The sequence below is a fragment of the Semicossyphus pulcher genome, unplaced genomic scaffold (assembly GCF_022749685.1).
Source record: "Semicossyphus pulcher isolate SPU_LCO1_2020_fin unplaced genomic scaffold, fSemPul1.0.p SCAF_13, whole genome shotgun sequence".
Classification (NCBI taxonomy): Eukaryota; Metazoa; Chordata; class Actinopteri; order Labriformes; family Labridae; genus Semicossyphus; species Semicossyphus pulcher.
Genome location: NW_027211637.1, coordinates 11918525 through 11940814, shown reverse-complemented (window position 1 = coordinate 11940814; position 22290 = coordinate 11918525). Strand labels below are relative to the sequence as shown.

General features: G+C 38.8%; 3 protein-coding genes across 5 annotated transcripts in view; all 3 read right to left on the bottom strand.

Moving 5' to 3' along the window:
- Positions 1-773: 773 nt before the first annotated feature.
- LOC138589493 (charged multivesicular body protein 4b) lies at positions 774-8344 on the bottom strand. Its single transcript, XM_069659799.1, has 5 exons — positions 8007-8344; positions 6484-6661; positions 5879-5993; positions 2828-2954; positions 774-2096 (listed from the first exon to the last, which is right to left on the bottom strand). Exons 1-5 carry the CDS (start codon positions 8188-8190, stop codon positions 2032-2034), a joined length of 669 nt encoding a protein of 222 aa, XP_069515900.1. The 5' UTR covers positions 8191-8344; the 3' UTR covers positions 774-2031.
- A 1165-nt stretch (positions 8345-9509) lies between these two features.
- On the bottom strand, positions 9510-17028 carry LOC138589492 (vesicle-associated membrane protein-associated protein B/C-like). 2 transcript variants are annotated; one of them, XM_069659797.1, is made up of 6 exons: positions 16751-17028; positions 15177-15329; positions 14293-14396; positions 14004-14084; positions 13395-13577; positions 9510-11533 (listed from the first exon to the last, which is right to left on the bottom strand). In XM_069659797.1, the coding sequence occupies exons 1-6, from the start codon at positions 16806-16808 to the stop codon at positions 11360-11362; spliced, it is 753 nt and encodes a 250-aa protein (XP_069515898.1). In that variant the 5' UTR covers positions 16809-17028; the 3' UTR covers positions 9510-11359. The 2 variants fall into 2 exon arrangements, with proteins under 2 accessions (XP_069515898.1, XP_069515899.1); XM_069659798.1 differs by having other exon boundaries at positions 13395-13526.
- Positions 17029-19319: 2291 nt separating this feature from the next.
- Positions 19320-22290, bottom strand: part of gnas (GNAS complex locus) — a 30318-nt gene continuing 27347 nt past the window's right edge. For both annotated transcript variants that reach the window (XM_069659730.1, XM_069659731.1), the window contains one exon: positions 19320-22116. In XM_069659730.1, the coding sequence (XP_069515831.1) occupies positions 21970-22116 (147 nt within the window). In that variant the 3' untranslated portion in view covers positions 19320-21969. The remainder of the gene's footprint in view (positions 22117-22290) is intronic.

The following is a 22290-nucleotide window of genomic DNA, read 5'->3' as shown; positions in this document are numbered from 1 at the left end:
AAACCATACTCCCTAATGGCAGTCTACAGGATAATGTGCCCTGCAACATGGCAAATAAGGTTCAGGAATGGTTTGAAGAACATGACAAGTTCAAGGTGTGGACTTGGCCTCCAACTTCTCCAGATCTTAATCCAATAGAGCATCTTTGGGATGTGCTGGACAAACAAGTCTGATCCAATGAGGCCTTACCTCGCAACTTACAGGACTTACAGGATCTGCCGCTAACATCTTGGTGCCAGATAACCAGAGGTCTAGAGGAGTCCATGCCTCGACGGGTCGGGCTGTTTTCAAAATGCATTCGGAAAAATGTCTGAAACTGAAACCTATAAACATTTAGCATCATCACTGTTGTGCCTAATATGAGTCAATAAGATCTCAGTACTTTATACATTTTATAATTGTAGGGTAATTAGAATGTATTTACTGAAATGTTGCTTACATTGATCAGAAATTGGTGTTCCAAATATTTGACTCAGAATGTAGACAAGGAACTACACCTTTGTTTCTTACTGTGTGGAATTGAATTTCAACTTTAATGATAAGCAAATTAATCGATTGGTTGATCAACAAACGATGATCATGCTTCTCAAATGTTTTCTTTTTTTGAATATCTTTAAATTTCCAGTAGCTGATGGACAAACCATTATAACTGATGACTTCACTTGTTGTGTCATTCAAACGTATAATATTCTATACAACAGCAGTTTGCCAGCAGTGTGGTATACGGAGGCTGAGAAACCACAACACTAAATATACTGATATCACACAATGACAAGAATTGAAAACCTTTAATGATTTTGCAAATAATATTCTCATCTGGATAAATTAAACATAGAAATGCAAACATGCTTGTCCACCCATTCTTGTGTTATGTCTTTTTTTCTGTCATTTACATCATGAATATGAAAAACTAAAGGAATTAACTATTGAAACTCCAAATGATGATATTGTAGACTAACAATAATCTATTTTTTTATAAACCACCAGCTCCTTCAGAATGCATTTAATAAGGTGTGACGTTTTTTTTTGTTTAACATTATACAACTTGAAAAAAAAAATCTTATGAAAAGGACAGAGACAGACAGAACAAGATGGAAGTGTTTAACATTTCTCTTTCTAGCTGTGCGTTGTGATCTGTATTATGAATACCCACTGCTGCATGCTTTACACCACCTCAACAGAACCTCTTAGTGACTGCAAAAACAGTTTAAAAAAAGAGACACATTTGGGATATTTACACCAAATAACAGGAACACGTGTGCGAACGCCTTTGAGGGAGGGAGTGTGAAGTAGCTGAAATGTCAACGGGCTAAATAGGAGGGGGAAAAGGACAAAGCACGCGGCCTGAAAAAAACAAACAAACAAAAAGTTTGGGAATCTGTCAAACACACAGCTCATAGCTTCTTCATCTTGCTCATGCTCAGCTGTGCTCCTATTTTCAAGAGCAGTAAACAAAAAAGGGCACAGGATTGTTATTTTTGTCAAAAGGAAAAAAGAAAACATCCAGCGAGTTTGACGCAACAAATACAGGTAAATACGTGAGTCAGACACAGATCTTTGAGGATAAAGCTCCCATCCATCCAGTGATGATAACAACACCACAAAGCCCGTAAACTAAGCTGACAACAATTCCTGTAAGGCACCACAGAGTTCATAATCTTACACTTCAATAAAAACTCTGTGGTCGCTGAAATAGCCCTGCCCAGAACAAGATCCACGAAGTTCTAGTATTGTATTAAATTGAGGATAAATGTATTAGACAAATTTGACACGGTGCAGTGGCAGAGCTCCAATATAAAAGCCCCTGATCAGCTTGTTTGCTGAGCACCCAGGAGCCTCCATATTTGTGAAGGGATTGGGACAAGAAAGATTACAGCATTTTGCTTTTTTGTAGTGTTACATAAAGTCGACGGTCAACTCTCCTCAGATACACAAAAACACTCATAAACAACATCCAATCAGTCCATTCTCTCTCCAAGTTGTTTTTCCTCATCCCTCTCTGATGCAGGTGTGATTAGGCAGATGCTGTGTTTACATAGCTTCCATCGCCCAGCGTTGCAGGTCCTCCATGTCCTCCTCGTCCTCCTCTTTCTTGGCTTTGAGGGATGAATAGAAAAAAACATTAAAGCAGTGAGAGGTGTGAATGAAAGTGCATTGCATTTGTAATGTTTAGCTGATCTTAGCTTGGTAAATGACCTCTTCCTAAACCAGGAGGGAACGTGGAATCTCCAGAGAGAAAAATCTTCTACTTCAACAGCTGAACTTAAAGCAAAAGTTTGACTTGACTTTATATTGATATTATTGTCTAAAAATGGAAATCTAGGTTTTAAAAATGTCTTTTGATTTGAAGCATGTTCTGTTTGGGGATTTCTTTTTCTGCTGTGCTTTGTGTGGAGCCACCTGTTTAAATAAGCAGCAGAGAAAGGAGGATAGAATAAACGACGCAAAGAAATTCCATGTTGGTGTATCTTGAATCTGTACATATAATAAGACTACAACCGGCAGTCAATAAGCATAAGAACTTTTAACAGGGGAAAACAGTTAGCCTGGCTTCATCCAAGAGTATTTCACTCCACTGACCAGCATCTCTTCCTTAACATGATGTACTTTGTTTGTTCAATCCATACAAACAAAAAGAGTAAAAGAAATGCTGCTTCACTTCCTTTATTCTTCACTGGTTACCTGGCAACTATGCAGAGCTAAGAAAGAGTGTGAATATATACATATATATTCTCCTAAATGTTGAACAAGTCCAATAAATAAAAAAAGAATTGAAAAGCTGCTGAATTCATACAGTTGTTGTTTCAGTTTGACAGAATGAACTTACCAGGTCTGGAAGGTAATGAAGTTGAAGGCACATTAGGTAGGGGGACGTTCTCTGGTCCCCCGATCTCCAGCAGATTTTTATCCAGCTCCTCCTGTTCCAGCTCATCCAACTCAGCCAGGAGCTCATCCTGGAAAACACAGCAATGAAAACCAAACATGAGACACAAAAACATTGATACTTCGAAAACAATGTGGATTACATATAAAAATGTTATTTTTAGTTACATTTTCATTATTAGCGTGGGGTGGTTTTGGCTTATAGTTAGAGCATCATTAGTATCCAAGTATCCTTGGACAAGACACTTTCTAATAATTTTTTATATAGAAATATTATTAGAAGGTTGTCTTCACTATATAATCGTAGGATGGAACATTGGTACATCTTTCTTTATAAGGCGATACTACATGAACTGCCTTCTTATTTATGTTGTCTATTGACTCCTAAAACTTTCATTGGCTGCATCCTTCGGTCACATGGACATATGTGAAACATGAAACTTTTTATGCTGGTTTTTTTGTCTGCCGTTTGTTCTTCATGTGAAACTTTTTATGCTGTTTTTTTTTGTCTGTTGTTTGTTCTTCATGTGAAACTTTTTATGCTGGTTTTTTTTGTCTGTTGTTTGTTCTTCATGTGAAACTTTTTATGCTGCTGTTTTTTGTTGTTTGTTCTTCACATTAAACTTTTTATGCTGCTGTTTTCCATCTGTTTGTTTTTCATGTGAAATTTTTTATGCTGCTGTTTTGGCTAGGACTCCCTTGTAAAGGAGACTTTGTATCTCAAGGGGATTATTTCCTGGTGAAATAAAGGTAAGATAAAAAAAATAAAATAGAAAAAATCTTGATCCCCAAATTTCTCCCAAAGGCATAGCCATTGGTTGTACGAATTTGAATGATGAGCTTATTGGTTGCCTTGCAGGGAACTTGATTAGTGTGTGAATTTGTGTTTAGAAAGGTGCTAATTAAGTAAAGTCCATTTAATCTGGTCCTCATCTCTCCATGTTTTGGTGAGAGTTAGTGTTGATTGATGGATAATTGTAGAGTTGTGTTTTTACCACATTATTCCAGAATAACTGAATACCAAGACAGTGATGAAGTTTGTCTATGAGTAAGACCATTCATAAATAAGTCTGGTTCTACAGCTTCATTGACAGAGCAGTGACTCAAGCATAGAGGTAACAGTGCTCAGTCTGGTGGGTCACTAAACTAGGCTGGGCAGCAACAAGGATGATGATAAACTATAAGCTAATCACTTGGTTAACCCTGTATTAGCATCAGTCCATCATAAGTTACGCATCTTAAAACAGTGGTTTTCAAAGTGGGGGCCGCCAGGGGGCGCTAGGGGGCCTCAGAAAATTGGAGGGAAGATAAGAAAAAAAAAGAAAAAAAAAAAATATATATTATTTTTTAATTTAATTTTTTTAATAACCATTTGTCCTGAACCGTACAACACGTAAACTGCCGTAATTGCGGATTCTCAAATTCAGCTGCAAATTCTGCATGACAACGTCATACGAAGTCATAATCTGTGTAGACCTGGCAGTTGTTATCAAGCTGCTCTGCTCCTCAAGCTTGCGTGTAGCTAGCTAGCGCAAAATGGACAGGTTTTTGACAACAAATAGACCGAAGGAGCAGACCAACAGCCCCGCCATGGAGGACTCTGCTGCAAAGAAACCTAAGAACTCATGGCCAACTAAAATCCGAAAATATGAGGCAGCATACATTAAGTATGGCTTTACAGCAATGCAGAAGAATGGCCATGATTGCCCGAAATGCGTCCTCTGTCTGGAGACCCTCTCAAACGGGTGTTTGAAACCTTCAAAACTTCAGCGTCACTTGATGCAAAAACATGGCAATCTGCTGCATTCACACAGCAAGCTACCGTGCCCGAGCGGGCCATGAAGGCATCATGTTTAACCTCATACCACATTGCTCCTGCTAAAAAACCTCACACAATTGGAGAGGATTTGATTCTACCAGCTACCAAAGACATTGGGGGTTTGGGGGTCCCCGGCCAGAAGCTAATGCTGTTTGGGGGGCCTTTGCATGGAAAAGTTTGGGAACCCCTGTCTTAAAACACAGAAAAACTATCAGTGTCAGACTAGCCTTAGGCAAAATTTAACATCAAACTAGAAAGAAAGGGCACTGGCAGATATTAAGCTGTCAGTTTTGAATTGCATATGAAGAATTCCCCATAATAACATATGTTATTGTCACAATTGACGACCAGCTAACTTTTAAGGTGCATGTGGCTTCGATTGCTCGGTCATGTCGATTTGCCCTGTACAACATCAGGAAGATCAGACCCTACCTTTCAAAGCATGCAACACAACTGCCGGTACAGGCTCTCGTGATATCACGCATTGATTACTGCAACTCCCTACTGGCAGGCCTTCCTGCATGCACATTCAAACCTCTGCAGATGATCCAGAACGCAGCAGCGCGACTGGTCTTCAATCAACCCAACACGGCACATGTCACTCCACTGCTCATATCCCTCCACTGGCTCCCAGTCGCTGCTCGCATCAAATTCAAAACCCTGTTGCTTGCTTACAAAACAGCAACAAAAACCTGCCTGCCTGAACGCCCTCACCCAGGTCTACACTCTGTCCCACCCACTATGCTCTGCCAATGAAAGGCGCCTGGTACTCCCATCACAACAGGGCCCTAAGTCGCTAACTAGACTCTTCTCTTCAGTAGTCCCAAGGTGGTGGAACAAGCTACCAAACTCTGTTCGGTCCACAGAGTCCCTTTCCACCTTTAAGAAGAAGCTAAAGATCCAGCTCTTTCAAGAACAATGATATTGATGCAATTGATGATGATGACATGGAGGATGTAGTTTATGCTGACTAAGATTTCCATAATGATGATGATGTCTTGAAGCATTTTTTTTGGCTCTTAATGACTTCGTTCCTTCCTGTCTTGATCGTTGCTTGTGTTGTATTAACTCAAGGATGTGCGTTGCTTAGGACAAAAGTGTCTGCTAAATGAAATTGTAACATTGTAACATTGTTATGCGAATGTAGAAATCAACTATCCTAACACCATTGCCCACCTCATCAAACTCTTCTCCAAAGCCAACAGGTTTAGAGATTGCATCAGAGATTTCCTGGGCAAGCTCCTGTTGCTCTGTAATGTCCTGCATCAGGTCGTCCACCTTGTCAATGTCCCTGAACAAGCAGATATATTTGTGAGTAAAACAGGATGCACTATTACACCTTATACATAAGCCTTATTTGCCTACACACACTGAGAAATTAGGGCATGCAGAAATTATCTCACAATTTTCAATTCAACTACTTATGTGGTGCACTTATCATATAAATGACAAGTAGTTTAGCAAGAAAGTAATTGTGGATTCCAATTATATTATTGTTGTTCTCTTAACAGAATTTTAATCATTTAATAATTTGATACAAATAACATTTGGTGCTGATAGGTTTGGATTTGAGAGGTATTGCTGCATATAGGTCAAATGTTCTAGATTTTGTTATTAGCAAAACATATTCCTGGTAACCTTTGTATTGATTTAGATCACAGTGTATATTGTTCACTATCTCTGAAATTGCATGAACGCGATCAAGATATTTTTAAACCTATATCCAATCAATTAATACAAATTGTAAAGAACTTAATCAGTAACTGTGTATTTGATCTTACATGTTTTCATGGGCAGATTTCATAGCCTTGGCAGCAAAGCCCATGTTCTTGAGCACTTCAGTGTTTGTGTTGGCATTCTCCAGAGCTTCTCTCTGGAACTCGATGGTTGACAGCGTGCCGTCAATCTGGGCAAGCTGCTTCTCATAACGCTTCTTTCTTTTTAAAGCCTGCAGAGCCGCTGAGGAGAGAAAGACCAAAGAAAAGGAGTCAGGATGGATACATTGTTAAAAAGACAGTCTGCTTTGTGGAAATGCTGTTTAATAATATTGAATCCATATTAACCCTGGCAATTGTTTGGTCCTTAAACAGGAAGGAGAGCCTGACTAAGTGGTTAAGCCTTTGCAGTGTCAGTCAGCACTACATCTTATGCTCTATGAAACTACAATGATCCACCAGGGTCAGAAGAGGAAATAATTAGGGTTGGAGAATTGTATACAAAGTTCTCAAGCCAAGTACTTGAACAAAGCTTTTTATATATATAAAAAAGCACTGTAACACCAAGTGGTCTGAAACTTTATCAACTTTATTGTATTAACCTCCAGTGGTTCGTCAGTTTATGGATAACCTAAAGTGATAGGTGGAGCAGGCCAATACCTGATTTATACCTGATCATAGTAGAAATGATTTAATCTACCCACTTGTGTTGACATACTATTTATTGGTCAGTCTGTCCATCAACAAATCTCAACAACAACTGGCCAAGTTGCCATGGAGTATGGTTTGGATAACTCAATCCCTAAGGATGTTATGATTGCCATTGGTCTTGGTAACCCCCTTAACTACTGTTTGCACTACATTCAGGTAACAATTTTACACTGAATCATCATTACGATAGATGACCAAGTGTTTTCAAAACTATTGCCTGCCTTTCAAAAATTCAAAACTAGGGACAATAATTGGCAATAAAATAAGTTAGACGTCATATCCCTTTACAGGTGCTGTATCATAGTTGTATTTCTACAGTATGAAGTGTATCATGTTGTGTTAAAATACTGTTTAATATTATTTGTTTTCTGTCATTACTCTACAGGCAGCTGTTGAGGTATGTAGGTTTCTACAGTCTTCTGACCAAGGTGCAAACACGCCCATCTTTCTGACAGTCACATCACGTCGCTGTACAATGCTCAACCCTTGTCCTGACATACTAAGCCAATATCTTTATTGTCAGTCACTCTGCTGTAAGATACCTTACTGTAGCTATATCGCTTGCAACACCTTTAACCATGCTTTTTTCATTTTTAAATAACCAGACATATGTTGGCAAAAGACAAGGCCATCGTTTCCAGAAACGAAGTCAACGATAATCAATAATCAAATCTTACACACAATCAGCATAACAGCCACGTATCTTGGGTAGCAACCATGGCCATTATAACGACGCTAGATTAGGCTACCAACTGTTATGACAGCTCGGAAAAGTTAGCAAAATCAGCTAACATGCTAACGTTCAGTTAAGGATCATTGACAAGACGAAATAACGATAAGGAGTAGAAACTACATGACATTTTGTCATAGTATCTGACCTCTTTTGTTTTTCGTTCCGTTTTTCTTGGCAATTTGCAGTTCCTGTTCGATCTTTTTCTCTAGAAATTCCTGTTTCTTCGTTAGCATCTCCTCCGTCTCTCTGAGTTTCTGAATCGCCTCCTGTGGGCTCGGTCCCTTTCCTCCTTTTCCTCCTCCTCCGAAAATCTTACCAAACAACGACATACCTCGGATACTACAACACACTAATAACAAAAAAAATTAAACAAATCTGCAAAAAAAAGCCTAGAAAATTATGCTTCACTACCTCGCTGTTAGCATACACTCACTGACACTTCGCTCTCGCTTCGAACCTGGAAGGATTGTTGATGTTTTTCTACTTCCTGGATAAGGCCCAGTGACGTCGCGTTACCTGACTAGGGGTGGACGTTGCTTGTTTGATTTCTGTCTCCATCTCTTGGACAAACTCAACTGAAAATGAATGTATCGCTTTGATTGTACTTTTTAAAGAATCATACTTTTGTTTCATCATCATCGTCATCTCTCTCTCTCTCTTATGAGACAGTAGGCTAATTATGGTCAACCCGACAGGTGCGACGCACTTCTGCTGGAAATTAAGTTTAGTTTTATAAACTATTCTAAAGTATATCAAGTTGTTTAAAACTATAGAATTATGACCTGCTTGGCAGGGAAAAGAAGTGTTTACAGTTACTTGATTTTAATGTTTGAGGTCATCTGTGCAGTGAGGTAAGCTGTTTACAGACAAACAGTTTGAAAGTAAATCATCATCAAGTATTTTGTGTTCTGAAAATGTTTGACACCTCCCAAGTGTAAATACACTAGGATTGGACATCATTACAAAGACACCATGTCTCCAGGATTTAAACTTTTTAAACGAAAAATATATAATCACAGATTCCAGATTTTTCAGTAAAGATAAAGGTAGTATTTTAAAAAAATAATAATAATAATAATTAAGGGCAAAAGTTTGGACATGAATTGTTATTCAAAGCACAGAATTTATATTTGCTATAAAAGTTCAAGAGTAATGTATAACGATTTAAAGGGTTAGTAAAAGCATTTTTGAAGATAACTCAAAAATAGTTTGGTACTTGTGACAGAGTACTCAATGACTGAAAAGATGAAGCAGAGGAAAATATATCCTGACCTTTTCTACATATAATGGCTATTCAAACAATATTCTTATCTTTCGACCATTGCTACATGGAAAATAGCCATATGTTTTTCAACTAATCACCCTAATTATGTAATTGAGGCTTTATGTTAAGAATTTGACTTGCAAAAGCTGAGGATGCGCCCCCTCGAGAGCCACAGAAGACATTAAGCTTGTTTTTTTACAGACTTACTGAGCTTCACAATTGAAGGGCAGTTGAATTTACATTTTCCTTATAAAGTGAATAAGCCCAAAATAAAAGCATTGGCTTAATGGTTCTTTTCTATTATATCAAACTGCTTTTGCAACCACACACACTCCCACAATGTCAATGAGAAAAAATGAGTAAAGTTTTGAGAGAACAGACAGCAGGGGGGTAAGGTATTTTAATTCATTATGATGCTACATGATCCATTGTGGTTGTTCAATTATTTTCTTCTTTTAATACAGTATGTTAATAACTTTGCCAGGTATCTTTTTAAGTCATTTTATTATTATGTACATACAAAAGAGTATCCAATTACAGTGTGATTACATTGTTGTGTGACTGATCTTTGCATGTGTGGTCTGAAGCACTGATGCCTTTTTTTCTTTAATGTAGTGTGTATTCACAGGTCAGTCTTCATTCCAGCGGCCCACATTCCCACCACTCTGCTCCCTGAGTTCCCTCAGGCAACGAAAAACAGATTTTTACATCTTTTTTCAACAATCTGCTTGGACGGTCATGTGATGCCAAAGACAATACAGCTGTGTTTTCTCAGTTATCCCACACCAACCAGAGCCAATTAAGTAACAAAAGAAAAAGAGAATGGAAAGGAAACAAAACACACACCTATTGATAAATCCAACTCAAGATGGTCCCTTATAAGAAGACAGAATTGTTATGTTTTGCTAACAAAACTTGAACACACAAAAAAATAATAATCATAATTAATTCAGGAAATTTCATGCAGACTGCAGTTTTGAGACTTGAATATGGTGCATTTGAATAATAAAAGAACAGAGACATTGTGGGTACATAATAATATAAGAAAACAAGCAAACGACTGCTGTAATGCACTAGAGGACACAAATACAATACTCCATGGGCAAAATTAACAAGGTGGCCAAAACTACTGTCATACTCTGTGTGATCTATTGCAAAAGTCTGGGAGGGTTTTGCATGATAAATTCTGTGCTTTCAAATGGGAATTCTTTTGACAAGTTCCTCTCTCATGCAAAGAAAGTAATCATCAAGTAAAAATTGTATTGTTTACTGGGAAAACCCAATGGTTTTAAGTAAATTACAGCTTTCTTTTTAAGTAGATCACTGTGCTGCATTAATACTTCGATATAATCTTTATTTTACCGATTTCTAACTTTGCAAATAGATTAACTGAATTACTACTGATTTGTCTGTTTAGTCAATGAATAAACTGATCAAAACTTCTACTTTTTTGTTTTTCAAAGAACCCCCCTTCCTTTGTCCAAAAACAGCCTGTTTCCCCAATTGTGGTCTCCTCACAATAAAACATCCACACAGTCACATCAGTCCCCCTGCAGGAGGCAAAAATCAATAACACACACATACGGCTTCTACTGGCATCACATACTGTGTAGAAGATATAATAGAGTTTGAGTCCAGACAAACAGTTTATCACTGATAACTTGTGTTCACCTCCTCAGGCAGATTATAACTTGTAATTGGAAGAGAGATGATCAGAAGAGGAGTGTAAGATCTGTCTTTTGGACAATGTGACTGAGGAACTTAAAGACTAAAGAATCAATAAACAATCAATAAAAGACATACAGCCAGCGTGAGGCCACTTCCACACACCACGAACTGTTGCCTGTGCAAGTTGCGGAAGATCATTTAGGAAGGAGGGATGGACGGAGAGAACAGATCACGGGGTGATTTTTTACACACACACACACGCACGCACGCACGCACGCACGCACGCACGCACGCACGCACGCACGCACGCACGCACGCACTAACACACACGCAAGCACGCACGCACGCACAAAAAATAGAAAAAGGCAAGACCTGTGGTTTTTTTTTTTACACAAATTATTTTCCATCCAGACAAACATCACAATATTGCCTTAAATGAAAAAAAAAGAAAGAAAAGAAATTAACATAAACCCAGAAGACATCCCCGTTGCCGTCATGGACACGTCCTCCGGAGCAGGCCATCCATCCGTCCATCCGTCTTTTACTGTGCTCGTCTATCTGTGTCTCTACAGGGCCAACTTGCCAACAATGACTCCAATGACAAAAAAGAGCACACAGAGTGCCAGAAGGCGGGTGCTTAGACCTTCGTCTCTCATGGCCGAGGTTGCCATGGTGGAGGAGGAAGAAGAGTGAGGAGCGGCCATTGAGGTCACCTTTCTCTTCCGCAGCCCATCATCCTCCTGCAATGAAGAGACAGGAGTCAGAGAAACAGTCATAAAATTATTTCATTTAGAAAGAGTGCCATTACAACCACCAGAGCCCACCAGAGAGAGCTGACATGTCTATTTATCAAACGTTAAATATAGCTTTTATATGACCTTGTTTAATGATTTGTATTTTTAAGTCACAAATTTATATCAGAAAACAAATATTGGTGGATATGACATTATTGTATATTGTATTTCATATACTTATAACATTATCCATCCATCCACTTATGTGTTCAACTGGGTTGACATCTGTTGACTATGAAGGCCACAGGGTGTATTTCTCATCATTTTCACACTCATCAGATCCCCTTATAATGCGGGTTCAATGTTTACGTTTTGTCATTGAATTAGTCATCTATCTTTATATAGTAAATGTTTAAAAAGTCTGGCTTTTCACATAATTTTATAAAGTACCATCAAATTGGACAGCCTTGTATTTAACTGAGATGTTGCAAGCAGTCATAAAAATCCGCCCAATAATATTGAAGCCAATACCTAGTAATAGGGATGCACCGATACCGATACCAGTATCAGGTATCGGGCGGATACTGAGCTTAAGTACTTATACTCGTACTTGTACTCGTAAAACTACGCAGATACAACCACATCCGATACCATTTTACGGCTTGACGTTAGCCTCCCGTTAGTTGAGCAGGAAGGCAGAGTAGGAGCATGTCAGCAGTTTGGAGATATTTCATAATAAACAATGATGATAAAAGGAGGGCGGACTGCAAACTATGCACTACTAAACTGTAGGGGTGAAATAAAGCTCCTTTAACACAAGCTCCTTTAACACAAGTAATTTAATAAATCCTTTTTAACCACAAACGTTAGGAGACGAGCAGATATGACACAGATCTGTGTGTTACTCATGCTCTTTAACTTGCTAAATACGATCGCGATCTGTCCTTATTTCTGCGCACAGTTACTATAAAGTATATGTCTCAACATGTGAATGACATGAGCAGGAGCTGTAACCTGCGATCTGTTATTTTGTAATAATGCAGCACAGGGAGGACATGGACATTTAATAACGTGGATCTGTGTTAATCATGCAGATCTTTCTGTCTGTCTGTCACTGTTAACAGAGACTCCAGTCTGCTGTTTAGTTCATATATTTCACTGATAAACACAGAGCTGTAGAGGAGAATCAGGTTTCATGATCTGACAAAAAGTTTTATATCGCTTCAGTCCGTGATCACCCGCTCCCTCCCCCCTAATGAAAATAAAGTCTAATGAAGGTAAATGAGGCTCCTTGTATATTAACAGGGCCTAAGGCTGTAATATATTTAACCAGATCCCCCAACCCCCCCCCTTTGTCGTAGCGAATCGAATACAATCAAATAATTGCTGCCAAAGCTTAATTCTAAGCCCAAGAAATTTATTTGGGACAGCCCTAGTATTCATATCGGTAATTGGTATCTACTATAGTACTACATTTGGGTAGTACTTATACTTGGTCTGAAAAAAAGTGGTATCGATGCATCCCTACCCAGTAATCCAGTAGATGAAAATGTATAATGGCAAGGGCCCACATTTAATGTAAAAAAAAAAATATTCTTAGGGCAAGCACAACTATCTGTACAAGACAGCTCTGTGGTGTTTTAAAAAATACCAATATCTACCTTTGCATTCCAGGCTAAAAAAAGATTGTTTGGCTTTTGGGAGGTGCTGCTTTGCCTTCTTTGTACAACCACAAGACACTTATTGCTGTTCTGTAAATAAACTAACAAAATACAGGTATGCCTTTTTTTTTTAACATTGTCCTCACTTAACCTTTTTTTTTAGACAGTATACACAACATTCAAGAATAAATCTCAGTGCAACTCACCCTGATCTGTTTGTTTTCTTCCCGTAGCCTCTGGACCTCCATCTGGAGCCGTTTGCACTCTTCCATTATCTTCTTCACCTCCCCGTCATCCAGCGAGGCACTGGCTGACTTGGGCAGCACAGAGTGCTCAGTCTTAACAGAGGAGGCAGAGGAAGACACAGTTTTGTTGCTTTCAATCTCATGCTGTGGAGAGAGAATGAGGGTAGAGGAGGGCCATGGGTTCAGAATAGAAAGGGGAGGAAGGAAGGGGATGAGGGGACATGCAGAGACATGGTAAGGAGTGAGATGAAAGTTTAAACAAATAAATCATAAATAAATAAAGAAGCATGTGATGGGTGGTATAGTGATGTGTTGTTCATGGGTAGGAAAATACTAAGAAAAAAGGTAAAAATATAACTCAAGGGAAACATTGAACGTGATTTTATTCTTCAAGATTCAAAAGTGCACTTTTAATACTGCCTGTTTTCAATTAAATAAATAAAGCAATCTCAGCAACATTCAGTTTGTAGATCTGATGGCGGCGTGAGAAAATGTGACTTTTGTACATTAACAAATAATGATAATTTGAGTACCACAACAAATGCCCATTAACCAAAGAGGAAGACTTACAGTTTTGTCATTTTCTAGAGGCATCTCAAATGCACATCTCAACTTTGAGTCCATCAGCTCCTCAGGCTTTGCTTCTTTCCACTATGGAAAAGAGCATCAACAGGAAAAAAAGAGACAATCGTGAAGAAAATACAGTAAAAGTTCATACATTATTTGTCAGATCAATTTAGTCTTGATTAAATCTATCATTTAATTATAAGTTTTAACTAAAAAAGGGAACGGCTCTGCAGAAATGATCTTTTAAAGAGTTATAGTTTCAGGATAACATATTTTATGCTTTTGTACTTACAACTCCTTCCATGTCAGTCATGTCGTACGGAGCCAGCATGGACTGCACCATGAATTTGTGTTTACTCTTTTCATTTGGGTCGTAGTCAAAAGGCTGTAGCATAACTGTAGACAAAAACAATAACCAAACGGAGAGTGATAAAAAAAGTTTTAGATCGATTTCAATGATAGCAATACAGAAATCGTTTTTTATAGAAATTACTCTGCAACCTCGCAGAAGATGTGCTGAGCAGAAAATGTAAACTTAACAATGACCATAATGCATTAATTTTGTGTCAATACAAAGGCCAATAACATATCATGTTTGATGTGATTCATTAGATTATATAAATTGTATTTCTTTAATTTAACAACCCTATTATACTTTTATTGTTCCCAATAGAAGTATAATAGGCATGGATAAACAAATATGCCTCCTGATGATATACCAACAATATTTCTAACTTCAAGAGGCCAGCTGCGGAATGACAGATTGAGTTAAGGCTAAAAGCTTTATGCCTAAAAAAGAATACATGCTGGCTGAAGGTTCAGCATGTATTTCTCTATTTCTGGAGCTATATCAATTATATTATATGCAAGCTTGAAAATAACTTTTTTTTAATTTCATAACCAGCACTAAGGTCAATTTTCTAAACTTATTTTAGGGGTGCTGCTGAGTGATGCCTCCTTCAGCTCTGCCATGGGATCGAAAATTGTGATTTTTTTTCTCATATACCAGATACCTTCATTATATCTGTCTGAGTGCAGCTACAGATCCTCATCACATTATTAAAACATTAAAAGTGAAAAAGCCAGATTGAAGTTTGTATCAGTATCACCTACTTCTCTGTATGTGACATGAAAAACAATCTGATGGTTGAACATTGACCAAAAATGTTTACGAACCCGAAACATTGATGGAGGTTCCAGCGTCAATGATGCCACTGTTTGGGCGCACACAGTATCTGCGAGGTGCGGTTGTCTTCACTTTGAAACACACATTTCTGTCTGTGGGGTTGGTGAGCTTCAGCGTGGCAGTGACAACATCTGTAAATGGGCCTGACCAGGACAAAAAGAAACAACACAGTAGTGACTTAAGGGTGTATATTAGGGTGTATATTGGTGTATATTGGTGTGTGTGTGTGTGTGTGTGTGTGTGTGTGTGTGTGTGTGTGTGCGTGTATGTATGTGTGTCTGTGTGTTTGAGTTTCTGCCACATGTCTACTAGTTTGAGTAACTTTTGTTCATGGATGTAATCGTGGTTCAGAAATAAAATGTGGCCCCTTATTTTTATTTTAAGTTTATACACTAAAAGTGTGTCTGCAAGGAACAATATGTAGGTTGTGTTATAAGGGACAACAAAGAGCCTGCTATAAAGATATGACATATTAAATATTAAACCATTTAAAAGTGCAGCCAAGTAGGACAGCTCTTATTTTGTTATTCATGCCCTTCCCCTAGACAAGAAGTAAAAAACTTACTACTTGCTACATGGTCATCTTTGTGACATTAAGTACTAATGTTTCTTGTTGCTTATGTAGCAACAGTACCATTCATAAGTCTGTCTGACCATGCTTAATGACTCCAAATTAAATATTTAGCTCTTTAGACAACTTTACCTTTACATTTTGGACAATGTGTTAGACAAACAACCTCACTCTGCTCTCTTCTCTACTCAGATAATCTTTGCATCTGTAACTGAGTAGGCGTAGCATCTCCCGGTTTATCCTTGCATTCAAAGCAAAGCTCTAAAATAATCAATCAGCTTTTAACCCAGTACCAAATGAGTCAATAACCTTTCTACAGCAATATCACACCCATAGGCAATTATCTCAGAATATAGCCAATAATCCTAGCACGCCATATCGTCTGTATTTCGACCATAGTTTCAAATAGGACAAGCTGAAGAGGAATTCGGATTGCACGGTGTGAATAAACATTAAAGCTCTCAATCACATCTGCTAGCTTATGATATTGTGAAATAATCATGGTAATAAGGCTCAGCAATTATACCCAGTTCGTAGAACATGCTAGAATAGTCATTTATTGGGAGCAGGGTTTTAGCAACAACACCGACATAAAAGCAAATGCCAAGTATTTACCTAGATCGTATTATAGTGTTTTGCGTGCCGTCGACGTTTAGTACAAAAAATAAAGGAACCTTATATGTGAATGAAATAAATAGGACGGTGGCCTGCCCTGACGCTGCAATGACAGCTAGCTTACCTTGGCTAGCAGTTGCTACCTAGCTAGCTGTTTAGCATCGTCGCACACTGTCGTTTCACCTGTCATCGTCAGTGCTGTCGTACACACAATGAGGACTAAAGCTATATATATCATCCTAATGTTACAATAGCAAAAACAAAGAAAGACATATCGGCAGACGTCAGCTGGTTAAAGCAGGAATCGGTACAAAGCTATCATTACGCCTTCTCGGTTAGCATCCCTGCTCTCGGCCCTGCCCTCTGCTTAAGTGTTACCTCTGAATTTAAGTTCGTGTTGTGGCTCTAGCACCAGGACTTGTTCTGTTCTTGCCATGTCCCAGAGCTTCTTCCTTTCTTGACGGCGAGAACGACGATAACGTTATTTTTCCCGCAGGTAGCCCGGAGAGGTGATGCAGCTGGCTGTCGAAAGAACAACCCGGCCGTCCACCTTTTTTTCTACGTTAAGGAAGGAGGGGGAGGATGATTGCAAATGCACCACCACTGGGACTGACAGGCTGGCTGGCTGACTGACTGCCTCTGACAGCTGCTGAAGGCTAACGTGCTAGTGCTAACTCTGTTAGCAGCGGAGGGCGAGACGGGAAGGAAGAAGGAGTGTGACGTCACGCGAGGGGCGGGCTTATGCGTGTTTTATATTACCGAGAAAGAGACGTTCACATCTGAATTCTTAATTTTTTTTTAATCATGCATATAAGCGATTACAAGGAAACCTTACTTAAACATGTACGCGGCTAAAGTAACGCATTACTTAAAAACACTACACGGCACTAAACATTACAAGGCCTATTGACAATAACATTAATTCATTTCTTATTCATTGGAAGTACTTTTTTGTTATTTATAACATTTGAAAAGAATAACAAACTTTTAAAGACTCATACCGGGTGCTTCCCCTGGGTTGTTACCAGTGCTGAACCCACCTCCATATTCCAGGCATAGCTGGACTGTGCATCACATGCTGCCCTTATATTGATGACGTGTTTGGCCGGTTTGCTTGGTATGTATTGTCTGAAGGGACAGACCCCACGAAATGCAACTAGGCATTCATCCACAGTCACGTGGGGGCCTGGATTGTAAAGCAAGGGTAATTGCTGAGCCCACCTGTCGCAGACATCCCATATTGCTGCAAGTTTGTCATGCTCTCTTCTGCCCTGCCTTGTTTCTCTATCATCAAAGTGTATGACACGTGAGAAAACATGGAATGTCTTTAGAGACATGATGGCTGGAAGAATTGCCCTTCCAGTGTCACTATTCCAAAGGCTTGCTGTTGCTTTGCCTTTTGACTTGTACACTCTTCCAAAAATGAGTTGGTCACATCCAAGTCTTTCCCACTGTCTTTATACATGCACCTCTCTTCTCAATTGATGGTGTTACGAAGAGCTCAAATGCTGCTTTTGGACATGGCTGACTGCTTTCTCTTCAGAGAGAGAGCATGAAGAGAAAACAAACAGAGCAACAAGAAAAATGGTTTAAAAGGCTACTGTGCAAGATTGTATATGTTTGCTCCTCCTCTGAACTATGAATGTCCTTGTGGGAACCATATGTCCCCAGCCCCACGTTATATCAAAGTTCTCGTTGGTATTATGCCCCCCCTCATGATGTTGTATGAAATATCAGTGTTCTTGTGGGAACCATATTTCCCCACCCCCAAGCCACAGGAATATCAAAGTTCTGTTGGGTATTATGTTTTCCCCTTCCCCATGTTGTGTGAGCTATCAATGGTTCTCGCAGTACTGCAAATATTGTTAGGTAGATCGGGGCCCTAAAGCAGAGGGACGTTTTTTGGAAGACTATAAAATTGTATGTTACTACAGGTTTCTGCCTGTTAAAAGGAAGTTTTCCTTGCCACTGTGCCAAATGTTGCTAAGTGCAGCTCATGGTGATTCATGTTGGGTCTCTCTCTAAATAATATAACAAAGAGTACGGTCTACACCTGCTCTTTTTGTCGTGTCTTATGACAACTTTGGTTGTGATTTGGCGCTATACAAATCAAATTTCATTGATTGATTGATTGATATAAATCCTTTTAAAATATAGACAAGATCTATCTGACCAATTTTAGGTCATTCAGTGAGATTTTATTCTGATTTGCATATTTTTCATATGCATATTTAAGTATTATGATATATAAGGGGGTGGGGGTAGTGGAGGGTTGTGTTTTATTTATATGGAGTGAAATAAAAAAGTTTACTTCTGGCTGCATATGAATGAATGGTTTCATCAGAAAAAAACATAAGAATCACGTTTACATCACACAGATAGATGTAAGGCCATGCTTCTTTCCACAAGTGGCTTTTCACTTCTAACAGAAAATAATAAGATATAGACTAGGTTGGGGCTTTTTGTGCCTTTTATTCTTTGGTGCATCCCGTTCTTGTATGCTTAAAGCAAAATACTTACCAAAAGCAAAATCCAGCCATTTTCAACTCACCTTAATGTCAGTTGAAACATAATCCTAGTTGGAAGGCACACACACAGAATGTATTATATCCAGTAGAACAAGCTCAAAAGCTTCTCAATCTCTTGTTGCATAGCAATTTATACACAGCTAAAAAAAGCAAGTACAACATTTTAACAAGGTTAATGTTTGGTTGAAATCTAGACTAAATCAAGACGAGACTTTTTTTATTCGCTATTGTATCAAACATCTTTGTCACAGAATATTCTTTAGGGGTATATTAACTTTGGTCTTGCCTCGATAGCATAAAAAAAAGATGAAAAGTTCAATGCAACACTATCAGGATTAATTTTTTCAAGATGAAGGTTGGATATTAAGAACATTTCCACCCACTCACTCACTCACTGAGGAGCCAATTGCGGGACAATGGTAGACCAAGTACACTTTAATGGGAAATTAGTTTCATAGTTAGCATTTAACCTAAAATTCCACATTGTAAAGTTTTGATGAGTGCCTCCTCTCTGAATCTTCAAAAAAATCTTCATGGTTGTCCCAAGTACAGGCACTGCATATCTGAAGGGAATGTGGCTGGTAAAAGGCAAATAAAACTCCCCTTTCTCTAGCACAGACTTACAATCTTACCAGCTAATAGAAATTTAGGAATACTTTAGCAAAAAAGCAGTGTTTGTGAATGTGTTAATATGTGTAATGACAGACCTGTTGCTGTCTGCACCAAAAAACCTTTATTTCTTAGAGCTTCTGTTCAGAAAGTAGAGACCCATATTTGATGTACACATTAAATGAAGACTAGGGCACTGAAATGAGAGAGAAACTAATACTGTACAGGCTGCCTCTGCGGTGCAAGGCTAGGAAGGAGGACCCCCTTCCCCTTTATCAGAAAATAAACTTAATTTTCAAAACATTTCTGGCCTTTTTTGTTAAGCAAAAGAATACGTTTGTGTAGAAACAAGTCATGTTTTGCATCTCTTAACTCTAACACCCTTCAAAATGTCCTTTGCAGATGAAGAAAACAAAGAAAACCTGAACACAACTTCAGTTGAAAGGATTTAAGTTATAGCAATACGCACACTATGAAGTGTACAATTTGTCAAGGTTCATTTGATTCTAATAAAATACTTTTTTAAAACCCATATACATTTCATATATTTATCTTTTTGGGGTATATGGATCCAAAAATAGACATTTAAATCATAAAGAGAGAATGGAAGGATAGGGGAGAGAAATAAAACTACAAAGGCTACGAATTGTTGTCCTCAGCCCAGAAGAGAAGAGAGAGAGAGAGAGAGAGACAGAGAGAGAGAAAGAGAGCGAGAGAGAGAGAGAGAGAGAGAGACAGACAGACAGACGGACAGAAAAATGTATAAAGAAAAAAGAGAAAGAAGGACGTGGCTCGGGAGAAAGGGAGTCAGGAGGGGATTGGCCAAGCTATACAGCGCAGTATGACACCCACTTTAGCTCATTACACACGTACAGTCGTGATCAAGGCACAGGGATCTTCTAAAAGTTTTTTTTTCAATAAAGTTGTACAAAATAATACATTTTACAGTCTGTACAAGAATAATAGTTCAGCAGTAAAGTAAAGACACACATACAAAGGAGCAAGCGGTGGGGAAGAAGAGAATAGTAAAGTTGGAGGAATGGTGTTAAATAAAATGAGTGTCCCATTTGTTGTGGTCTTCTTCGTTTTTGTATTCCAATGTAATTATTATATGTATTCATTTTCTCTTAAAACCAAAGGAGCAGTACTAGGAAGGTGAAGGTGCAAGAAAGGGAAGGTGGTTGGGGTGGGGGGAGTCGGGGGGGAATAACATTAGAGAGGGGGGGAAGTGTGAAGCAGAAAGTAAGTAAAATTGTTAAGGGTGAAAAAGGAGAGACAGACCGAATGCAAGAGTAAAGATAAAGACAGCGCACAGGGCACAATGGCACAAAAGTCTACACAGACAAAAAACAGCTGTGGAGACAGTAAAACAGGGTCAATCATGACATGATGAGAGTTCTCTTTAACTTATATGGTACTGTCGCTGGATGCTTTTTGCCCTCTGTTAGTTAGGTTCCATAAATGGTGGGTTTTTTTTGTTTGTTTTTGTTTTAAACTCAATATATCCTCCTCAGATTTTGCACCACTACCAACAAGGCAAAGTCAGGTGGCAAAGCAGTTCTGTTGAGAAATGAAGTGACTGTCATCGACGCCCCGTCAATCATGTCAAGAAATTCACATCGTAGTTGGCTCTGTCCTGTTTTTTGCCTGAATGATCACAAACACCCATGGTCCATTTAGTCTGTGGTAACATTGTTACTCAGGGCTTGGCTGTGCAGTCATCTGCTCAGTCTGTTTAATCTCAAAGCGCTGTGCTGGAACAAGCTCAACGTACCTGCCACTTCATGGTAGATCAGTACGTATCTAGATGCATCCTGGTTGTGTAGTCCAGTGAAAAGCAGTTTGATACGTTTCAGTGTGCAAGCAGATCCTGTGGTTGCATTTTATGGATGTGTGTAAGTGATAAGATGGATTGGTGTACAATCTTAATTTTTTGAGTTAAGTCCTGAGCAGAGTGCTTGTGATAGATACAGTGTTCAGCTGATCTGTTATGACATGTTTTTTTTTCTCAGTGGCACTTAAGTTGTAGCTCTCTTAGTTTTATTATGACCTCAACAAGAGGGAAATGTCAAGTGCTGCTCAAACCCTCCTCACTGCAGGAAAAACAGTCTGGACTGGGCCATTTGGGGTTCATAGACAGGTGAAGTTAACATGTTTGGGCTCAATATAGGATGTCAAGAGTTGAGGAGCTGGGAGTATGGCTGAAGGTGTAGATAAGAGTCTGTTTGTTTTAGTCCCTCAAACCCTTCTGTCAAAGTAGCTTTGTCTTCTAGAGTTTGCATCAGGGGAAGATCTGGGTTCAGATTGAGTGTGTGTGTATTTTTGTGTTTCTGCCCCTGTTCCTTCACAAGAGCTCACACACTTCTGTGGAAGATGGGAGTTCAAAGACTCAGGGTTCAGGGTGTTCCATAGTCCAATGTTTTTTTTTGTGTTTTTTTGCCAAACACCTTCCTTTTCCCATCACAACAGCTCATACTGCCGAAGGTGCATCCGCTGAATTATGTCTCGACAGTCGTTGAAGACTCTGCGGATGTTTTCCGTGTCGACAGCGCAGGTAAAGTGGGGGTAACAGTAGTGCCTCCCATCCCCACTTGCTGTGCTGATCCTCTGTAGATTGAGAAAGGACATGGGCAAAAACTTTTTTGCTAAATATATCAAACTAAAACATGCTTATTGTAAAAAAATAAATGTAGTTTTTAGCCAATTTAACTTTAACTGGAGAGAATAATGCATTAGCACGGAACAATTTTCAGCTGCAGATTAATACACATTTGTTTCTCC

Bases quoted from the DNA above. Each gene is read 5' to 3' on its own strand.
- LOC138589493 (XM_069659799.1), bottom strand. From the start codon at position 8,190: ATGTCGTTGTTTGGTAAGATTTTCGGAGGAGGAGGAAAAGGAGGAAAG. The intron at 5,994-6,483 runs GTAAGATCAAAT...CTGCTTGTTCAG, and splicing joins AAATCTGCCCATGAAAACAT to GGACATTGACAAGGTGGACG. The intron at 2,955-5,878 runs GTGGGCAATGGT...TGTGTTTTCCAG, and splicing joins TTGGAGAAGAGTTTGATGAG to GATGAGCTCCTGGCTGAGTT.
- LOC138589492 (XM_069659797.1), bottom strand. From the start codon at position 16,808: ATGGCAAGAACAGAACAAGTCCTGGTGCTAGAGCCACAACACGAACTT. The intron at 14,397-15,176 runs GTTCGTAAACAT...TTTTGTCTACAG, and splicing joins AACCTCCATCAATGTTTCGG to TTATGCTACAGCCTTTTGAC. The intron at 13,578-14,003 runs GTAAGTCTTCCT...CTCTCTCCACAG, and splicing joins CTCTAGAAAATGACAAAACT to CATGAGATTGAAAGCAACAA.